This window comes from Equus asinus, chromosome 5, assembly GCF_041296235.1.
Source record: "Equus asinus isolate D_3611 breed Donkey chromosome 5, EquAss-T2T_v2, whole genome shotgun sequence".
Taxonomy (NCBI): domain Eukaryota; kingdom Metazoa; phylum Chordata; class Mammalia; order Perissodactyla; family Equidae; genus Equus; species Equus asinus.
This window is the reverse complement of record NC_091794.1, coordinates 71825541-71844966: the sequence shown is the minus strand read 5'-3', so window position 1 is coordinate 71844966 and position 19426 is coordinate 71825541. Positions and strand designations below refer to the sequence as shown.

Sequence of the window (19426 nt, the reverse complement as noted above, 5' to 3'; positions counted from 1 at the left end):
TACAAGAAAACTATTTCCTATTACTGGAATGCTAACAATATAGCAAATTAAGAGAGGAGATAGCCAAAGAACAGTCAACAGCAATCCCATGATATCAGTTACAAGAATGAATTACATTCATATACTAGAATTTTTCTGAACTCTCAAATCATGGAAAAATCTGTGCTTTACTAGATAATGTGCAATATGGCTTAAAACTTCAAGATAAATAAAAGCTGTTTAAAAAAAATCTTTGAGAGGAAACATAAAACAGGAATTATTTCTAGGTTTCTTACAATAAACTCAGAAAATGAAAACATGAAAAAAGCTCTTTGCAACTAACACAGCTGCCAAAAATGAGACACATTGTTCTGTTGGAAATAAAAAGGAACCACTCTGCAATCAGCTTTGTAATATATGTTTTTTAGTGTCCTTCATTGACCAGTATGTTTAGAATCAATACAAGTTTGATCAATCTTTATGTCTAAGAGGCACTCTAGGAAACAAAGTTTATAGGACATATTTCTTTTTCCAAATGAAAAAATTGGAGTATCATTTATATTCCTCTAACATAGTCTACTTACCTAAAAGAATAAAAGAATGTCTATGAGAAAACTGACACTACTTTATGACCACTAAAAAATTAGGGCATAATTAAGAAGTACTCTCCCAGAGAAAGCTCTTTATTCCTTCCATCCCTTATGAAGACACAAACCTTCCAGGGTTGATACACTGGATTTCCTGAGTGATGGGTAGGTCTCGTCTACCAGTCTCATCCCACACTCTGAGAAACTTTGGTCACTAGGGTTGTCACACCAGTTTCTGTTCCTGTTGACTTATCATTATTTAAATAACCTCAGTTGCCAATTGAAAATAACAATTTGTGCAGCATTTTAGAGTTCAAAGTATACTCTCATGCATTAGCTAATTTTTGAAATAATCTCTCCAGATGGAAAAACTGAGCCTCAGATTTTCCTGAAATGCCTTGCTCAAAATCACATAAATACTTAGCGTAAAAATTACAGTTGGGGGTCGGCCTGGTGGTGTAGTTGTTAAGTTCATGTGCTCCACTCCGGTGGCCTGGGGTTTGCAGGTTCAGATTCCAGGCACGGACCCAGCACTGCTCATCAAGCCACACTGTGGGGGCATCCCATATAAAATAGATTAAGACTAGCACAGATGTCAGCTTAGCGACAATCTTCCTCAAGCAAAAAGAGGAAGACTGACAACAGATGTTAACTCAAGGCCAATCTTCCTTTCAAAAAAAAACCAAAAAATGACAGTTAGAATTGGTTTATACCATTTCATAGCATTAAATTTCTATATTATGCCAGGCATTGTGCTAAGCACAGAGTATAATGAGACAAATAAAAGGAGGTATTCACCCTCCCTCAGCCTAGTTCACTGCTCCCAGTCACTTCCAAGGATTAAAAGTCTCATTTCTGAAGAAACTGGGCCATGTATTCAACAAATATTTATTAAATGCTTACTATGTGCTGGCACAGTAAAAGCAGCAGCACTGGAAACGAGTAGTGAATAAATAAAACAGATGAAAATCCCTGTCCTCACAGAGTTTACAATTTCATTCATACAAATGAATATATGAATGGCAGGGGGTAGTAAGTGCAACGAAAAAAACAAAGCAGGGTAAAGGCAGAATGATGGAGGCAATGCTATTTTCCAGATCCAGAAAACTCTGGTAAAGTGAAATTTGAGCAGAAACTTGAAAAAAGCAAAAGAGTGAACCATTCTGGATATGTGGGGTAAGAACATTCTAGATGAAGGGAACAGCAAATACAAAGAGGCCTTGGCTATGAAGAAGCCCCAACTTTAGGCTTTCTGACTGTTCCTTACTTTCCCAGCTGTTCCTTAGCCAGCTGGTTCTGCCACACCCATGGGGACAATCCTCTAATCAGAGTCCAGACAAAAAATTCCAAAAAGAACTCTCTGGCTGTTTTTGCTCTCAGGTTATCACTCCACCACCTACCCCCTGAATCGACCTTCCTTGTATAAGATTGAGAATTTTCTCATCTCTAGTCTAACAAGTAATGAATAGTATACTGACAGGATAAGAACACAAAAAATAAAGTTAAAATCTCTCTTTCTCTCCATTTTCACTGATACTGGTAATTACTTTACCACTCCTCCCTATCTCCATACCAAAGAAATAAGTACAGAGGACTCACAGCCTTTAATAATACACATTAATTCTAACATAGGAAACTTAGATAACCAATCCTCAGCAGTTGCCCAAGCAGAAACTGCTACACGTTATCAATAATTTAGAAGAAAGAGAATAATGTTCTAAGACAGAGATTGATAAAAACATCCTAACAAAAGCAGCTTAACTTGCATAATCATATCTTACAACTGTAACTTGAAATGAAAACTTGAGCCTCATATATTAAGATGTGAAAGAGAATGTTTCTATACTACATAAAAGGAAAATAAAGTATGATAACTAAAAATTCCAAAATATATCACTAACTTTATGTCTATGAAATTTTATTTTAATGTCCATAATCGGAACCTGACACATCACTTTCTGTCTAGCACAGATAACTTTGTCCCCATATATTATGATTTATATTACATGTTAATACAGGAAAAAGCCTGAGTTATCTTAAAGATTAGGTACTTTTTTCTTGTTCCACTTACCTTAGCCCAATAGCGAAAGGCTAACACCAAGGGAGTAAAGACAGGTTCCATTTTGCCAAGAGCAGCAAGTAAATCAGTAGTGAGGCATGCCATATCATTTCCTGCACTCACTCTACATAGTAAACCACTGTGAAAGAGAAAGAAACAAATTTCACTGTATTCATACCTTAAAAACCAGAATACTTCAAATCCTGCGGCTATCCTTTCCAGTCACCATATTTTAATACCTAAGGCGTCATAATAAAAACAAATGTTTTAATAAACTCAGAGCTAACTGAAAACTACATATCATTTCCACCACATAAAGATGTTTTAGGGGCTGGCCTCATGGCCTAGTGGTTAAGTTCGGCATGCTCCACTTCAGTGGCCCAGGTTCAGAACCCAGGCGTGGACCTACAGCAACTGTCAGCCGTGCTGGGGCAGCAACCCACATATAAAGTAGAGGAAGACTGGCACAATTATTATTTCAGGGCTAATTTTCCTCAGGGAAAAATAAAAAGATGTTTCAAATGTTTGTATTTCAGAAATAAATTTCATTCTCACTTAGTATTTAAGTTCATGAGAAATTAATTTCAAAAGCAGCATGATTCATCAAAATTTGATTTATATGAGAGAAAAGACATTGATCTCGTCAATGTCAAATAGTGCAATGTACCTTCCTAGTTCATTCTTTTTGTTTTGCATGTGATAAAAACAAAAAATGAGATACTGAACTGACTAGCTGTACTTCTTGACTCTAATTTTTCCTGCCCAAGCCTTCATATTTTATTGATATGCTATTTTCAGATTAGAAATTAGAAGAGATTTGCATATTAACCCACAAATAAGCTTACAAGTGGAAACAGGAGCTACCCTAAACTGGGTGACAGAACCGTCGTACAGATATTTTGGTGGCAGGGAATGTGGGTGGTGCACAGAGGTAATTGACACAATGTGGTGGGGAAAAAACACTAGAAATCAGAATACCTCTATTCCAATTCTGATTTTCCCCTAAATGATGTGAATTAGGACAAACTGCTTAATCCCTCCAGGTCTCAACTTTTTAATTTAGAAAATAAGGGAGTTAAACTAGATCTCCTTCTAGTGCTTTGAATAAGAAAATACAGTAATCTTAAAATATAGGAAATACAGGTTAATAATCAATAAAAGAACACTTTATTATTTCTGTATTGTTTCCATGTCTCCCACACTGATCTCAAAAAGGTTCATTTTAGTTTCCTTTTTCAAAGGCACTTTGCTCTCTTAGTCCTCTAAGACATCTGAGTAGAAAGGCAAGATTAGTCTTCAATGATTCATCCAATTTCAGTGGACTGAAAACCAGATGCTAACAGACTGTGAGCTCCTTGAGAAGAGAGGCTATTTCTTATTTATGTTTGTACCCCTAACAAGGCAGTATCTAACATAGAGTAAATGCTCAATACTGTTAGGTGAATGAACATGAGGAAAAAAATGCAAAGTTCTGCCTTATACTGTTTTATTTTTAACTGTCTGGTAATTCTATTTCTTGTTCACAGGCTTTTAGTAAGCTTGCTATTTTTAATAGAAACCAGCTTAGTCATATTAATCCAAGGAGAAATCTAAAACAAAAATTTTCTCTTTTGTTGATGTTCAGTGCATATTTGGTGATGGTTGCTATTTTTAAAAAGACTTTATTTTCTCTTCATTGTTACCAACCTTTTCCGATCTCTGCACACCACAACAGGAACTTTAGCGTGAAAATCAGATTCCACATCTACATATAATACTAATAAGGGAAAAAAAATAAAACAAGTAAGCTAATGTCAACATCTCTCAAATGTTTACCCTATGGTAAACATTAAGTAATAGTTTCCTTCTAAAAATCACTCTCATTGCTTCTGTGGGATAATCCACTCTCCTCTTTATGAGCATCAACCCAACAGAATCTCTTACCTCTCTTGGTGTCATTTGCTGTATATCACAAACCACAGGTACAGTCCCAAATACTGTCCGAAAATCATAATCACCTTAAGAAGAAAGGTTTTAACATCCCTAAAAGTTTGAATATTTTCAAGTAAGTATATAATCTAGTCAAAGTGTTAAACCTTCATAGATATAGCAAACAGAGGACGTCACTTACTTCTGAGGGCTATTTCCACAGGAGTCATGAAATAAGAATCTACAATGTTTTCACAATTTAGTTATTTTAAATTATCCATGCAAGTAAAAGGCTAACTCTGCTGGCCCCATTTCCTGTTAGTATATCAAGAGTCCACCCAATCAAAGCATCTACGAAAGGACTAACAGGGTAAAGCATACTTCCATGCTGAAGTCTTTCTCTACATCTCCAAGGTAGGCCCCATGCCATAAATGTCTAATCTAAATAAAAATAGATGGATTAATAGGATTCCATTTGAAGGTTAAGAAAATATCTAAGTAGTTCTTACTGGAATTACTAATTTATTTAAAAAACATGTGCTGAAGACCTATATATCAGGAATTCCATTATGCATGGTGGATATGACAATGAGTAAGACACAAAGAGCTCAATTAGGGGTATGGAAAACAAATATATACACAAGTCCTGTACATGACAGGCTAGAGGTCTTTAAAGAGTACAATGAGGGCATAAAAGAGGGTATAATCAATTTTACAAATCAGATTGAATTTCATAAACCTATAAGACTTAAGATGATCTATTCATGCATTTTAGTGAAAAAGACATATTTAAACTATTTTTGCTAGGTTGATACTGTCTAGTGAGTCTGAAGAGGTAAAAGCTCTATATCTACCTCTTATTTGTAATATGCTTTAGAGTTTTTGTGCAATTAGAGATAAGTATTTTTTAAGAAAGAAAATGATACCAAAATCTCTTTACAGAATAAACTGGACCAAATTAATCTCTTAGAAACTAATTTCCCAGGAAAATGGTCAACAAGAAGCTGATAAATAATGGAAAGTTGATGGGGCAGATGGGAAGAAAAAGCAAACTTAAAACTGACAGTAGAACTAAAGAGAGGGACAGGCTAAGGTCACTGAGCGATCTCTTCTAAGCCAAACAGCAAATATTTTTGCCAGGTACTTTTGAGTCATAAAATTCAAGATGACAACAGTAATAATAATAACAATCTCAGCAGCAGAAATTTAATGAGAACTTAGTATATACCAGGCACTTGTCTAAGATCTGGCTTAACTCACTTCATCCTCACAACAACCTTCTCATCAAAAAGATACTATATTATTGTCATTTCACAGATGAGAAAACTGAACCATTAACATTAAATACTTTGTCAAAGGACGCACAACCAATAAGTGGCAGAACTAAAATTTGAGACTAGAAAGTCTGGCTTAAGATACTGAGCTCTTAAGCATTTACTTTATAACAAGAAAAGCAGTAAATAAAAACCAAGAAAATAACATTCCAGATTGTACTATATGACCTGGGACCCAGTTTGAGATAGTTCTATTTTTTTAACTTTCATTTTAAAAGTATTTTTATCTAGATGAATGTCCTTTTTACATCAAAAGCAATCCAGACAGGTGAGGCACACATGAAAAACTTATTAGGTATGATTTGGTTGATGTAATATAAATGGCTAAATTAGGTTAAAGTGGGGAAAAAAATATTTACTCAGTGCATGCACACATTTTCTTCCCAAATCTCTCCCTAAGTCTTCCTTCATCAATGACCTCCTAATGATGATAGGTTTTTCTGTCTTTTACACAAGAAATGTCAATATTCAAAGCTAACATTTTTTAATTATCCACAAGGCAATCTTTTTTTATATATGGATTTTAAATGATACTTTTGATCTAACCAATATGTGCACTTTCTGGTACACTATTGAACAAATACATACATACATATATGTATATATATGTATATATACATACGCAATACAATGACTCAAATACGCTACAAGTTTTTGTTTAACTTGGTTAGCCATAAACAATACAATGCATGTGCCTTTGAAGAATTTTCTTTAGAAAGACAAATTAAAAAAGAAACTCACCACTTTTCTTTAAAATCCCAAGCACTTGTATCAGAAGATCTGGATGACTCATCTAAAAGAGTTTCAAATTAAATCAATATACTAATTTCATAGTTCAACTTGAAGAACTTTTAGAGAGAATTCAATTCATTAAACATTTAAATAAAATCATGCTCGGTATGTTAAAATAATGAAAACAGAATAGTGTTTTACTTTCATGTTAAACAAATCTGGTTCATGGAAGTACAATCTAATAAATCAGGTACTGCTGTTATTCCAGCAACACTCCTAGAATTACGAGTTCTTAGAGTGAGAAAAGATTGTGAAATTTCATAGCAAAACTGAAAAGAAATTAGTTTACCAAATGATTGTTAAAGAGAAGCTGTTGAGCTAAGAAATTTAAGGGATACTGACAACTGGAATCATGGTCAAAGGCTTAGATTAAAATACTACTTTAGGGGGGCTGGCCCCGTGGCCGAGTGGTTAAGTTCGCGCGCTCCGCTGCAGGCGGCCCAGTGTTTCGTTAGTTCGAATCCTGGGCGCGGACATGGCACTGCTCATCAGACCACGCTGAGGCAGTGTCCCACATGCCACAACTAGAAGAACCCACAACGAAGAATACACAACTATGAACCGGGGGGCTTTGGGGAGAAAAAGGAAAAAATAAAATCTTTAAAAAAAAAAAAAAAATACTACTTTAGGGGCCAGCCCAGGGGCAAAGCGGTTAAGTTCGTACATTCCACTTTGGCGGCCCGGGGTTTGCCAGTTCGGATCCCAATGCGGACAAGGCACCTCTTGGCAAGCCATGCTGTGGTAGGCATCCCACATATAAAGTGGAGGAAGATGGGCATGGATGTTAGCTCAGGGCCAGTCTTCCTCAGCAAAAAGAGGAAGACTGGCAGCAGATGTTAGCTCAGGACTAATCTTCCTCAGAAAAAGAAAAAGAAAAAAAATACTACTTTAAATAATAAGCTTGTCAAATGTGTAGTTTAATGTGTACTTTGCTGTTATTTAAAAGTATTTAATAATCATAGGTTAACTGTAAGTAAATGTATTAGACTTTCACTCAAAAATAACCTCAAGCATAAACTAAAATTAAAAACACACAAAATGTGAAATGATTATTTTAAATGTTTGATATGTCAATATATAAGCAATGTTAGCAGTGCTAAACAATATCAGTACTTTTACTAATTGTACTAGCTATTATTTATTAAAAGTACCCATAATGTACCAGGCACTATACAAAAATACCTGGTATATATCATATTTAAAATAACCTTATTTAATATAAAAGTTATTACCCCTGTTTCAGAAATTAGGAAACTGAGGCTCAGAAAGTTCGAGTAATCAGCCAAGATTTGAACACAGACGTACTACTTCAAAGTTCTTTCCACTTCCAATAATGCTTACCATAAGCGATAACTGTTCAACACACTCAAACATAAGCAATATTCCTTTTTTTCTTGACTGCCTTACTGTGTTTCCTTTTTTTCCTGTCTCATTTCTTTTATTTTACCTATGGCGACACCTAATAGTGTTTGCAAAAGCACTGTTTAATCATGACGGTAACATTCTACAAGCCAAAGTTTTATAGGGCCCTACATCTTCTCTAAGAAGATAATCGATAAAAAACACCAAGTACTAGTGAAAAACCACAAAAGAAAGGTTCTTTTCTAATTACTTACCTTGGGAGGAAATTTTATATCTATATTAACGTCACTACTTTTCAGAGCAAACTTAGTTAGAGACGTGCCATATAACCTAAGTGAACACTCTGGAAATAAAGGAAAAATATCAAAGCATGAAATAGTGTGCAAATATGGGAACTTTAAAAAACTAGTAGGAAAACTATATATATTTCAATTGTATGTCTTCCAATTCCAGTACAACAATTATAGAAGAATGACATCCTTCCTAGCTGGTCTACAAAATAATAAAAATGTTTCTCAGTTACGAGGTTCAGGAACAGAGAAGGAAGAGAGAAATTACTCATAAAAGTTCAGTGTTTAAACAAAATTCTAGTAATACTTCATTTAGGAATGACTAGAAGTATGGTTAGCATTTAATATGCAACAGTAAAAAAACGTACTAACCTAGCTATAGCTACCGTCACAAACTACATTTATTTTTAGATACTTATATTTATGTAAGAGATAGCACTTTAAATGGGGAAGGGATCACAGACATTCAATGCTAATGCTCTTTAAAAATACAAAGTCAAGGGGCCAGCCCAGTGGTGTAGTGGTTAAGTTTGTACACTCTGCTTCAGCGGCCCTGAGTTCACAGGTTCAGGTCCCAGGTGCAGACTAGCACTGCCTGTCAAGCCACACTGTGGAGGCATCCCACATAAAACAGAGGAAGATTGGTACAGATGTTAGCTCAGTGACAATCTTTCTCAAGCAAAAAGAGGAGGACTAGCAACAGATGCTAGCTCAGGACCAATCTTCCTCACAAAAAAAAATAAGATAAAATAAAGTCAAGTCAATTCAATTCATACTGCAAACAGTTTTAAAACCAAAGAAACTCTGGCTTTCAAGAGTTCATAGAACAAAATAAATAGGAACAAGTAACATAATACCTACCTCTTTCTCAGATTATCAAATATGTTTTATCAAAAATCATAATAAGGCCAATTTTAAAAGGATCTCACCAGAGAGCAAGCTAAAAAATAACATGAGGAGGGGGCTGGCACCGTGGCCGAGTGATTAAAGTTCCACGCACTCTGCTTCAGTGGCCCAGGTTTATGGGCCTGGATCCTGGGCACAGACCTGCTCCACTCATCAGTCATACTGTGGAGGCATCCCACATACAAAGCAGAGGAAGACTGTCACAGATGTTAGCTCAGAGTTAATCTTTCTCAAGCAAAAAAAAAAAAAAAAAAAGGAAGTGTGGCAATGGACGTTAGCTCAGGGCAAACCTTCCTCACAAAAAAAAATAATAATAATGATTGGGACTGATCAGGCAGGTTTAATTTCTTACAAAGTGTAAGTTCATACTCAGTTGTATACGTAAAAGTCTACTTTTCCAGTTCACAGAATGTCAAAGTCATCCAAATCATTAAAATCATAAAAATTTCATTTCTATTCGTAGAAAATTTTTATAATGGTGAATTATTTCCACATATAATTTAAATCAGTATTCAATGTATTTTAGATAGAAAACCACATTATTACAGAAATAATAAAGAGAAAAGAAAATGTTTTCCATTTTTAAATTTCAATTTTATATTCTTTCTTAGAAATCTCACAATGGCTCTATGTGAAACTATAATTTATCAACTGTCCAAAACCCCTTAGGTGGTAAGAAATAAGTCTTATTTAATATACATTTACTTAAATTCTCTACTCATGCAAAAAAATTATGAAGGCTAAGCAAATAAGCTATACATAAATGTCTCCAATAAATCTGGCCCAACTCCCCTTTGCACCAAAAACATAAGCTTTCTGTAAAGAAAGACCAGAGTCAAAAAGAAAAGTGCAGATTTTACCTCCAATATCCCTACTTAAAGTAAATTAATTTTTCCCCACCATCAGGCAATAGGAATTTTATTCAGTGACTGGTTGAAATGTATGTATTGAAACAGTATAACTAAAATGCCCATTCAGAAGTCAACAATATTAAAAAATTAATTATAAAATTAATGTAAAATATAATATTCGACCACTAAGAAATTACCCTGTATTTCTTTTTTATTACAAACATTATACTGTGCCATAATTCTCCATTTCCTTCTCTGAAATATTTCCCAAAAAAGTCATTTATAAAACAATTAAATTCACCTACTTTTAAGATGGAGGAAAAAAGAGAACGGAAAACATTAAGAAATTTACCCTAAGTTCAATAGGAGCAAGGAGAAGAATTGTGTAATTTAAAAAATAAATATAAAATGTATTTGTACCTGGTAAACATGTTGTTACAACCTTTGACATTTCCTCCACAATTTCCTGGCGGATTCTGAGGTCATCATCTGTTATTCCTTGTTCTTTTACTAATTCAATAACTGCCACACTTAAAGCAGCCAAGTGGGCAGGGGAAGGAGGTGGCAGAGAACGAAGTTCACTTTCTTCCTGTTTTTCCTATTAGTGTAATGTTTAACAACAACAACATAAAAAAAAATTTCTATTTTAATGTCCTTTTAGGCAAGAGGGAAGGACAGAAACGTATTAACTCAACAAATATTCGCTTTCTATGTGCCAGATTCAAGACATCTAGAATATAGAGACGAACAAGAGAGAGAGATATCTGCCTTTGTGAAACTGGATTGGAAGAATGAGAGGCGCTGTGGGGAACGTTGCTATTAAACATTAAAAAAATAAAACTTGTTCTACTTTACTATCTGCATAAATTCTGAAATCCTACATCAAAGCCAAGATACCATAGGTACAACTCTCAGGTGATAATTTTGTTGCAACAAACAGATGTTGTCTCAGATGTAGCAGAAGGTCTTGAATCTCTCTGACCTGCATACAGAGTATGAGATTAAATGGTCACAGGAAAACATCCTAGACACTATCATCACATGTGAAATACTGCCTACCACTTACAATTGACTTCTGTTATTTTATCTAACTCAAGCAAAATGTTCAAAAAAACCTCTATTTTGCTAAAAGTCTGAAAGCCAATTTACACCAAGAAGCTAAAGAGGGACTATTATATTATAGATGCACAGTGACTTTTTAAAATTAATTTATTATTCTGATTAAAAAAATACATGCTAATTGCAAAAGCTACACAAAATATAGGAAAATGCAAAGAAGAAAATCACATACAATCTTACGTGGTAATTTCTTTTATTTAATTTATTTTATTTAATATTACAAAGGCATTTTCTATTACGACATTTCAGTCAAGAAACAATCTCCTATTTTTTGAGACATGGAGCTCCTAACACATATAATAATTAAAAGTAGTTTGTTCTCCCCGTCCCCTCCAATATAGTTAAACAAAGACTTTGATCGATTCCTAATTTTTATTCATGTTACCATATTCAGTCTTAACATAAGTTTACCTAAGGTATAGAATGATCAAACACAGGAGCTAAAACAACCTCATTTTGATAAGTTTCTGTGACCATTTCTGCAATCTTAATTATAATCTAAGTCTTGGATGAGTGTCTAAATGAGTGTTTATTTTTTTTAAGATTCATACAAGGTATTAATAGCAACATACTTAATGAAAAAATGATACAAGATTAACATTCAACAAAATTATCTTTAAATACATAGAAGTACCACAAAATACTTTAAATTATATTGCTTTATTGTCACAGAAATAAGAAGATCAAAGACAATAAATGAACACACACCTCTATTTATGCTATTAATAAGCCTATCCTACTTCCTTTAGGATCCTGTTTCATGAAACATTCTCATTGATATCCTCATATCACTGATCATCCTCATATCCTCCTGATACCCTCATATATTCTCTATCATACATATAATCAATGAAGCCCCTGCCCTTATGTAACTTACATTCTAGTTAGAGGAAATAGACAACAGAAAAATAAATAAATATATACTAACATGTCAGGTAGTGCTATGAAGAAAAATAAAACAGGGTAAGAGGCTACAGACTGATGGGAAGTTGTTATTTTAGAATAGAGTAGACAAAGGCGGCCACTCTAAACAGGTAATATTTAAGCAAATACCTGACAGAAGTGAAGGAAAGAGACATTTAAATTTCTGGGGGAACAGCATTCTAGAAACAGAGAACAGTAAATACAAAGACTCAGAAGCAAGAAATTATCTAATGTTATTTGAAAAGATTAATGTGGCTGGAGCTGAGTAACAAAGGAGTGACTGGGGAAGATGATGAGGTTGAAAAGCTAACTACAAGCCAAATATTGTACTGACCTTACGAAACTTGATAAGAGCTTAGAATTTTATTCTAAGTTAGGAAGTCACTGAAGGGCTATGAGCAGGAAGTAACATGATATGACATATTTTAAAAGAATAATCTTGGCACCTAAATGAAGAACAGACTGGGGGGGGTTGTGGAGGGGCACAAAGAGGGGTAAGTTGGAAATAGTTCAGGTGAGATGGTGGTAGCTTAGACCAAAGCAGAAAGAGTACAGGTGTGTTACAAATGGCTAAATTTGGAATATATAATATCTTGAAGGTAAATTCTACAAAATTTACTAATGATCTGAATGTGGGGTGTTAAAGAAAGAGATGAATCAAAGATGACTCAAAGGTCCTTGTCTTAAGCACTGGGTAAATGGTGGCACCTTCTACTGAGATGAGGTAAATCCTGGAAAGAAATTAGTTTAGACTGGGAAAACTTGCATAAGAGACAAGAGCCTCCTAATTAGTCTCTCATTTCGAGTCTGGCCCTTCATCCCATTCCCCGTATTTCCACCAGTTATTCTCCTACTTAAAAACCTTTAATAAATCCTCAACAAAATACTAGCAAATCGAATTCAGCAGAATACTAAAGGGATTATACACCACGACCAAATGCAATTTACTCCTAGAATGCAAAAATGGTTCAACATACAATAACCTATCAATATAATACACCACCTTAACAGAATGAAAGGAAAAATAACACGAGCATCTCAATTGATGCACAAAAAGCATTTGACAAAATTTAACACCTTTTGTGGTTAAAAAAAAAGAAAACACTCAACAAACTAGGAATAAAAGGAAACTACCTCAACACAATAAAGACTGCATATGAGAAACCCACAGCTAACATCATTCTCAATGGTGAAAGACTGAAAGCTTTTCCTCTAAGATCAGAAACAAGTCAAGAATGTCCATTTTCACCACCTACTCAACATATTATTGGAAGAGGAATTACGCAAGAAATAAAAGGCATCTAAACTGGAGAGGAAGAAGTAAAACTACCTCTAGTCATAGATAACATAATCTAATATGTAGAAAACCCTAAAGATTCCACGAAAAAACTGTTATAACTAACATACAAATTCAGCAAAGTAGGATACAAATCAATACACAAAAATCAGTTGCATTTCTATACACTAACAATGAACAATCTGAAAAGGAAATTAAGAAAACAACTGCGTTTAAAATAGCAACAAAGAAAATAAAATGCTTAGGAATTAACTTAACCAAGGAGATAAAAGACTTGTACACTGACAACAACAAAATATTACTTAAAGAAATTAAAGAAGACATGAATAAAGAGAAAGACATACATGTTCATGGGTTGGCAGACTCAATATCGTTAAGACGTCAATACTACCCAAAATGATCTACAGATTCAATGCAATCTCCATCAAAATCCCAATGACATTTTTTGCAGAAAGAAAAAATTGATCCTAAAATTCACATGGAATCTCAACGGACCCAGAATAGCCAAAACGATCTTGAAAAAGAAGAACAAAGTTAAAGAACTTAGATTTTCTGATTTCAAAACTTACTACAAAGCCAGAGTAAACAAAACAGCATGGTACTGGCATAAAGACACACATATAGGCCAAGAGAATAAAACAGAGAGCCCAGAAATAGAAGCTAACATACATGGTTGAATGATTTTTAATAAGGGTGTCAAGACCATTCAATGGAGAAAGGACTGTCTCTTCAACAAATGGTGATAGGGAAAGTGGATATCCACTTACAATGTTGACCTTTACCTTATACCATATACAAAAATTAACTCAAAATGGATCAAAGACCTAATGTAAGAGCAAAATTATAGAACTCTTAAAAGAAAAACAGAAGAGAAAAGCTTCATGACATTGGATTTGGCAATGATTTCTTGGATATGAAATAAAACACAGGCAACAAAAGAAAACAGACAAACTGGACTTCATGAAAATTAAAAACTTTTGTGTAACAAACAACACTATTAACAATAAAAAGGCTACCCATAGAATGGGAGAAAATACTTGCAAATTACATATACGATAAGGGATTCATATTCAGAACATAGAAAGAACTCCTAAAACTCAACAAGAAAACAACCTAACTCAAAGGACCTGAATAGACATTTCTCCAAAGAAAACATACAGATGGACAAGAAGCACATGAAAAGGTGCTCAACATCACTAACACCAGGGAAATGCAGATCAAAATCACAATGAGATACCACTTCACATTCATTAGGATGGCTATTATCAAAACAACAACTACAAAAAGAGTTTTATGAATGTGGAGAAACTAAACTGTTGTGCATTGGTGGTGGGAATGTAAAACAGTGCAGCTGCTATGGAAAACAGGGTGGCAGTTCCTCAAAAAATTAAACATAGATTTACCATTTGATCCAGAAATTCCCCCTCCGGGTATATATACAAAAGAAATGAAAGCACGGATTCAAACAAGTATTTCTACATCAATGTTCATATCAACATTGTTCATAATAGGCAAATGCAGAAACAACCCAAATATCTATCTATAGATGAATAGATACACAAAATATGGTATATACATAGAATGGAATATTATTCAACATTAAAAAGGAAATTCTGATACACACTACAACCTGGTTGAAACTTGAAGACATTATGCTAAGCGAAATAAGCAAAAAAGGAGAAATATTACATGATTCCACTTACCTGAGGTACCTACAATAGTCAAATACATAGAGACAGAAAGTAGAATGGTGATTACCAGGGGCAAGGGGGAGAGGGGAATGAGGTGCTATTGTTTAATGAGTACAGAGTTTCAATACGGGGTGATGAAAAAGTTCTGGAAATGGATAGTGCAGATGCTTGTACAATGTGACCACACTTAATGTCATTGAACTGTACACTTAAAAATGGTTAAAATGGTAAATTTTAAGTTATATATTTTACTACAATAAGAAAATTGTTAAACCTTCAATGGCACCAATAAGATAATGCATCATCTTCTTAACATAGAACGTACAGCAATTTAGTTTCAGCCTGCCTTTTTAGATCCTCCTGCAACCATTCCCTCTACTACCTTCAACATTTCTGGCAGATATCCACAGTTAAACAGTCACCAGCCTCCAAATACCATATATGCTATTGGACCTCCACGCCTTTACTCATTTTGTTCTCTATGCCTAATAGGCCCTTACACTCTTCCTTGTAGCTTGAATGTCAAATATTCAGTGAAGCCTTCTTAATGTCTTTCCTTTCCAATAAAATGAAATGCTCTCTTTAATTCATGATTAATAACATGCTCTAAATTCTATTCACTCTTTATCTCCTCAAGTAATCAACTCATTCTCCTCATTTTAAACATTGCCCCATCTACCAGGTTGTATCTTCATCAAGTAAGCACTCTCTACCTCTACAATACCAGCAACAACCACCACCATTAAGTACCTACTATAGGCCTGGCATTGTGTCATGGGCTTTACAGATGTTATGTTACTTAAACTCTTGTAATACACCTCCCCAGGGAGATACTATCAAAATCATGTTATTGATAGGAAAACTAAGGCTTAGAGATGTTAAATATCCGAGGAAGTGAGAATTAAATCTCGGTCTAAGTCCAAAGCTTCTTGCTCTTTCCACTTCCATTTAAACAATTACCCAACAAATATTATGGAGCAACTATGTGCCAGGCACTGTTCTAGACAATGGAGTTACAATGGGAAAAAAGAATGCATATAATCCCTGCCTTCATGGAGCTTACAGTCAAGAGAGAGATAAAGATTAATCAAATGATTATTGGAATTAAAAACATTAAAACTGTAAACTGTGATGAGAGCTCCACTATGCCATATTAAAAAAAAAGATCTTGTGTGCCACTCAAGCTACGACCAATCTTCCCTTCTTTCACAACGAAGTTTCCTGCAAGTAGAATATATACACCTCTTCTTGAACCTGCTCACTCAAAACTGTGATTAGCTCTAAAACAGAAACTGCTCTTACCAGGATTATCAAAACCTCCTTAGTTGCCAAGTCAGAGATTTTTACGTTCTTAGATTATTTTTTATCCATATTATCAAACACTTTGGACTACCCTCTTGAAACTCTCCTTTCTTTGAGTTTCTGTGATACCTTTCTCTCTATTTTTCCTATTTTTCTTATCATTCTCCAATCTATTTGCTGCTCTTCATCTACCAGACCCTTAAACGTTTGTGTTTTTTGATCTTCTCTCCTTCTCAGTCCCTTGGGTGATCTTACCCACACCTATGACTTCAATATGCTGAAGATTACCAAAGCTGAATCACCAGTTCCTAAAATAAATTCCAGACCCTTACATTCAACTGATCAGTAAACATCTCTACTTGAAATGTCCTGCAAGTGTTTCAAACTTAGTATGTTCTAAAACATTTTTCTTTTTGTATTTCCTCTAAGCAAACAGCATCAGAATCTATAATAATATCACAAATCAGATACCTTAAAATCATTCTCAACACCCCAGGCCTCCGCCTCCACAATTCTACATCCTAAATTCTCTTAAAGCTCTAACCTCAACTCCAATCTTACTAACTATTACTTAATATCAAATGCTCACCACTGCCTGACTAGATTATCATAAATGACTAACTGGTCTCCCCAACCTAGATCCTTCAAAGGCTTCTTTTGCACTGATGCCAGGGTGAGTGATCTTGAAAAAATACATGTCACTAAGCTCCATAAACCTCAAAATAAAAACCAAACACTCGGGGCCGGCCCCGTGGCAGAGTGGTTAAGTTCACGCACTCCGCTGCAGGCGGCCCAGTGTTTCGTCAGTTCGAATCCTGGGCGCGGACATGGCACCATTCATTGAACCACGCTGAGGCAGCGTCCCACATACCACAACTAGAAGGACCCACAACTAAGAATATGCAACTATGTACTGGGGGGCTTTGGGGAGAAAAAGGAAAAAAATAAAATCTTTAAAAAAAAAAAAAAAAAACACTCTAACATAGTATACATATTCATTCACGATCAGGTCTTTGCCCAACTATCCAACATCACGTAGTCTAAAATATACCCTTTAGAATTTCCTTTACCGAGGGTCTTTTGGAGGTTAACTCTCTCATTTCATTTGTCTATCATTATATTCTGTGCTCACCATTGTTAGATCATCTCATTGGGTATAGAAATATAGGTTGATAGGTCTCCCCAACCCTGAACTCCAAAGATACTATTCAACTGTCTCCTGGCTTCTATTGCTGCTATTCATAAGTCAGCCACATTCCCAACTACTGCACCTTTATGGGTGACCTGACCTTTTCTTTTTGGCTGTTTTGTTTAAAAACAACTTTACTGAGATATCGTTGACATACAATAAACTGCACCTACTTAAAGTTTACAATTTGGTTAACTTTGGACACACATATACAGTTATATGTTACTTAACAACCAGGCTATTTCTCAGAAATGCATCATTAGGCAATTTCATCACTGTACAAACATCACAGAGTGTACTAACACAAACAGAGATGGTATAGCCTACTATACACCTAGGCTATATGGCATTAATCTCATGGGACCACCAGCATACATGCTGTCATTGATCAAAATGTTGTTCTGCAGTGCATGACTGTACAAGCATAAAACATCAACACAGTTAAGATAATGAACATATCAATCACACACAAAAATGCCCTCATATCCCCTTGTAATCATCCTTCCTCCCTCCACACCCATACTCAGGCAACCAGTGACTCACTTTCCATGACTATAGGTTTAGTTGGCATTTTCTTGAGTTTTATATAAATGGAGTCACACAGTATAGACTCATTTCTGTCTGGCTTCTTTCACTCAGGATAATTATTTTAAGACTCATCTGTGTTACTTTATGTATCAACAGTTCATTCCTTTTTATGCTAAATAGTACAACATGGTATGGGTATATCACATTTTGTATATCCATTCATCTACTGATGTACATTTGGCTTATTTGCATTTTTTGGCTAATTATTTAAAGCTGCTATGAACATTCATACACAAGTATTTGTACAGACATATGCTTTTGCTTCTCTTGGGTAAATATATAGGAATGGAATGGCTGAACTGCATATTAGGTACATATTTATCTTTTTTAAAAAGCTGCCAAAATGTTTTCAAAAGTGGATGTACTACCATATGATCCAGCAATTCCACTTCTGAGTATTTATCTGAAGGGAAAAGAAACACTAACTTGAAAAGATATGTACATCCCCATGTTCAGTGGAGCATTATTTACAATAGCCACGTCAAGGAAACAACCTAAGTGTCCATGAATGGATGAACGAATAAAGAAAATGTGGCATACAAATACACACACACACATATACACGCAATGGAATATTATTCAGTCATAAAAAAGAAGGAAATCCTGCCATTTTGCAACAACATGGATGGACTCTGAGGGCACTACACTTAAGTGAATTAAGTCAGACAGAGAAAGACAAATACCATGTAATTTCACCTTTATGTGGAATCTACAAAAGAAAAAACCCAAACTCACAGATACAGAGAACAGACTGGTCGTTATGAGAGGCAGCAGGTGAGGAGTGGGCGAAATGGGTGAAAGTGGTCAAAAGATACAAACTTGCAGTTATAAATCAATTAAGTCCTGGGGATGTAATGTGGTGACTACAGTTAATAATACTGTATTATATATTTGAAAGTTGCTAAGAGGAAATCTTAAAAGTTCTCAAGAGAAAAATTTGTAATTATGTGTGGTGGTGGATATTAACTAGACTTATTGTGGTGATCATTTCACAAAATATACATATATTGAATCATTATGTTGTATACCTGAAACTAATATTATATGTCAATTATATCTCAATTTAAAAAATAATTTAAAAATACAGGCATACCTCGAAGATACTGCGGGTTCAGTTCCAGACCACCGCAATAAAGAGAATGTCGCAATAAAGGGAGTCACGTGAATTTTTTGGTTTCCGAGTGCATGTAAAAGTTATGTTTACACTATACTGTAGTCTAGTAAGTGTGCAATAGCACTATGTCTAAA

The 19426-nt window shown here is 34.7% G+C and overlaps 1 protein-coding gene across 13 annotated transcripts in view; it reads right to left on the bottom strand.

The window, feature by feature from the left end:
- Window positions 1-19426, bottom strand: part of TUT4 (terminal uridylyl transferase 4) — a 116868-nt gene that overhangs the window by 51803 nt on the left and 45639 nt on the right. For all 13 annotated transcript variants that reach the window (XM_014844286.3, XM_014844290.3, XM_070509917.1 and 10 more), the window contains 5 exons: window positions 10489-10666; window positions 8276-8364; window positions 6609-6660; window positions 4312-4381; window positions 2638-2764 (listed from right to left, as the gene is read on the bottom strand). In XM_014844286.3, coding sequence (XP_014699772.2) covers window positions 2638-2764; window positions 4312-4381; window positions 6609-6660; window positions 8276-8364; window positions 10489-10666 — 516 coding nt within the window. The remainder of the gene's footprint in view (window positions 1-2637; window positions 2765-4311; window positions 4382-6608; window positions 6661-8275; window positions 8365-10488; window positions 10667-19426) is intronic.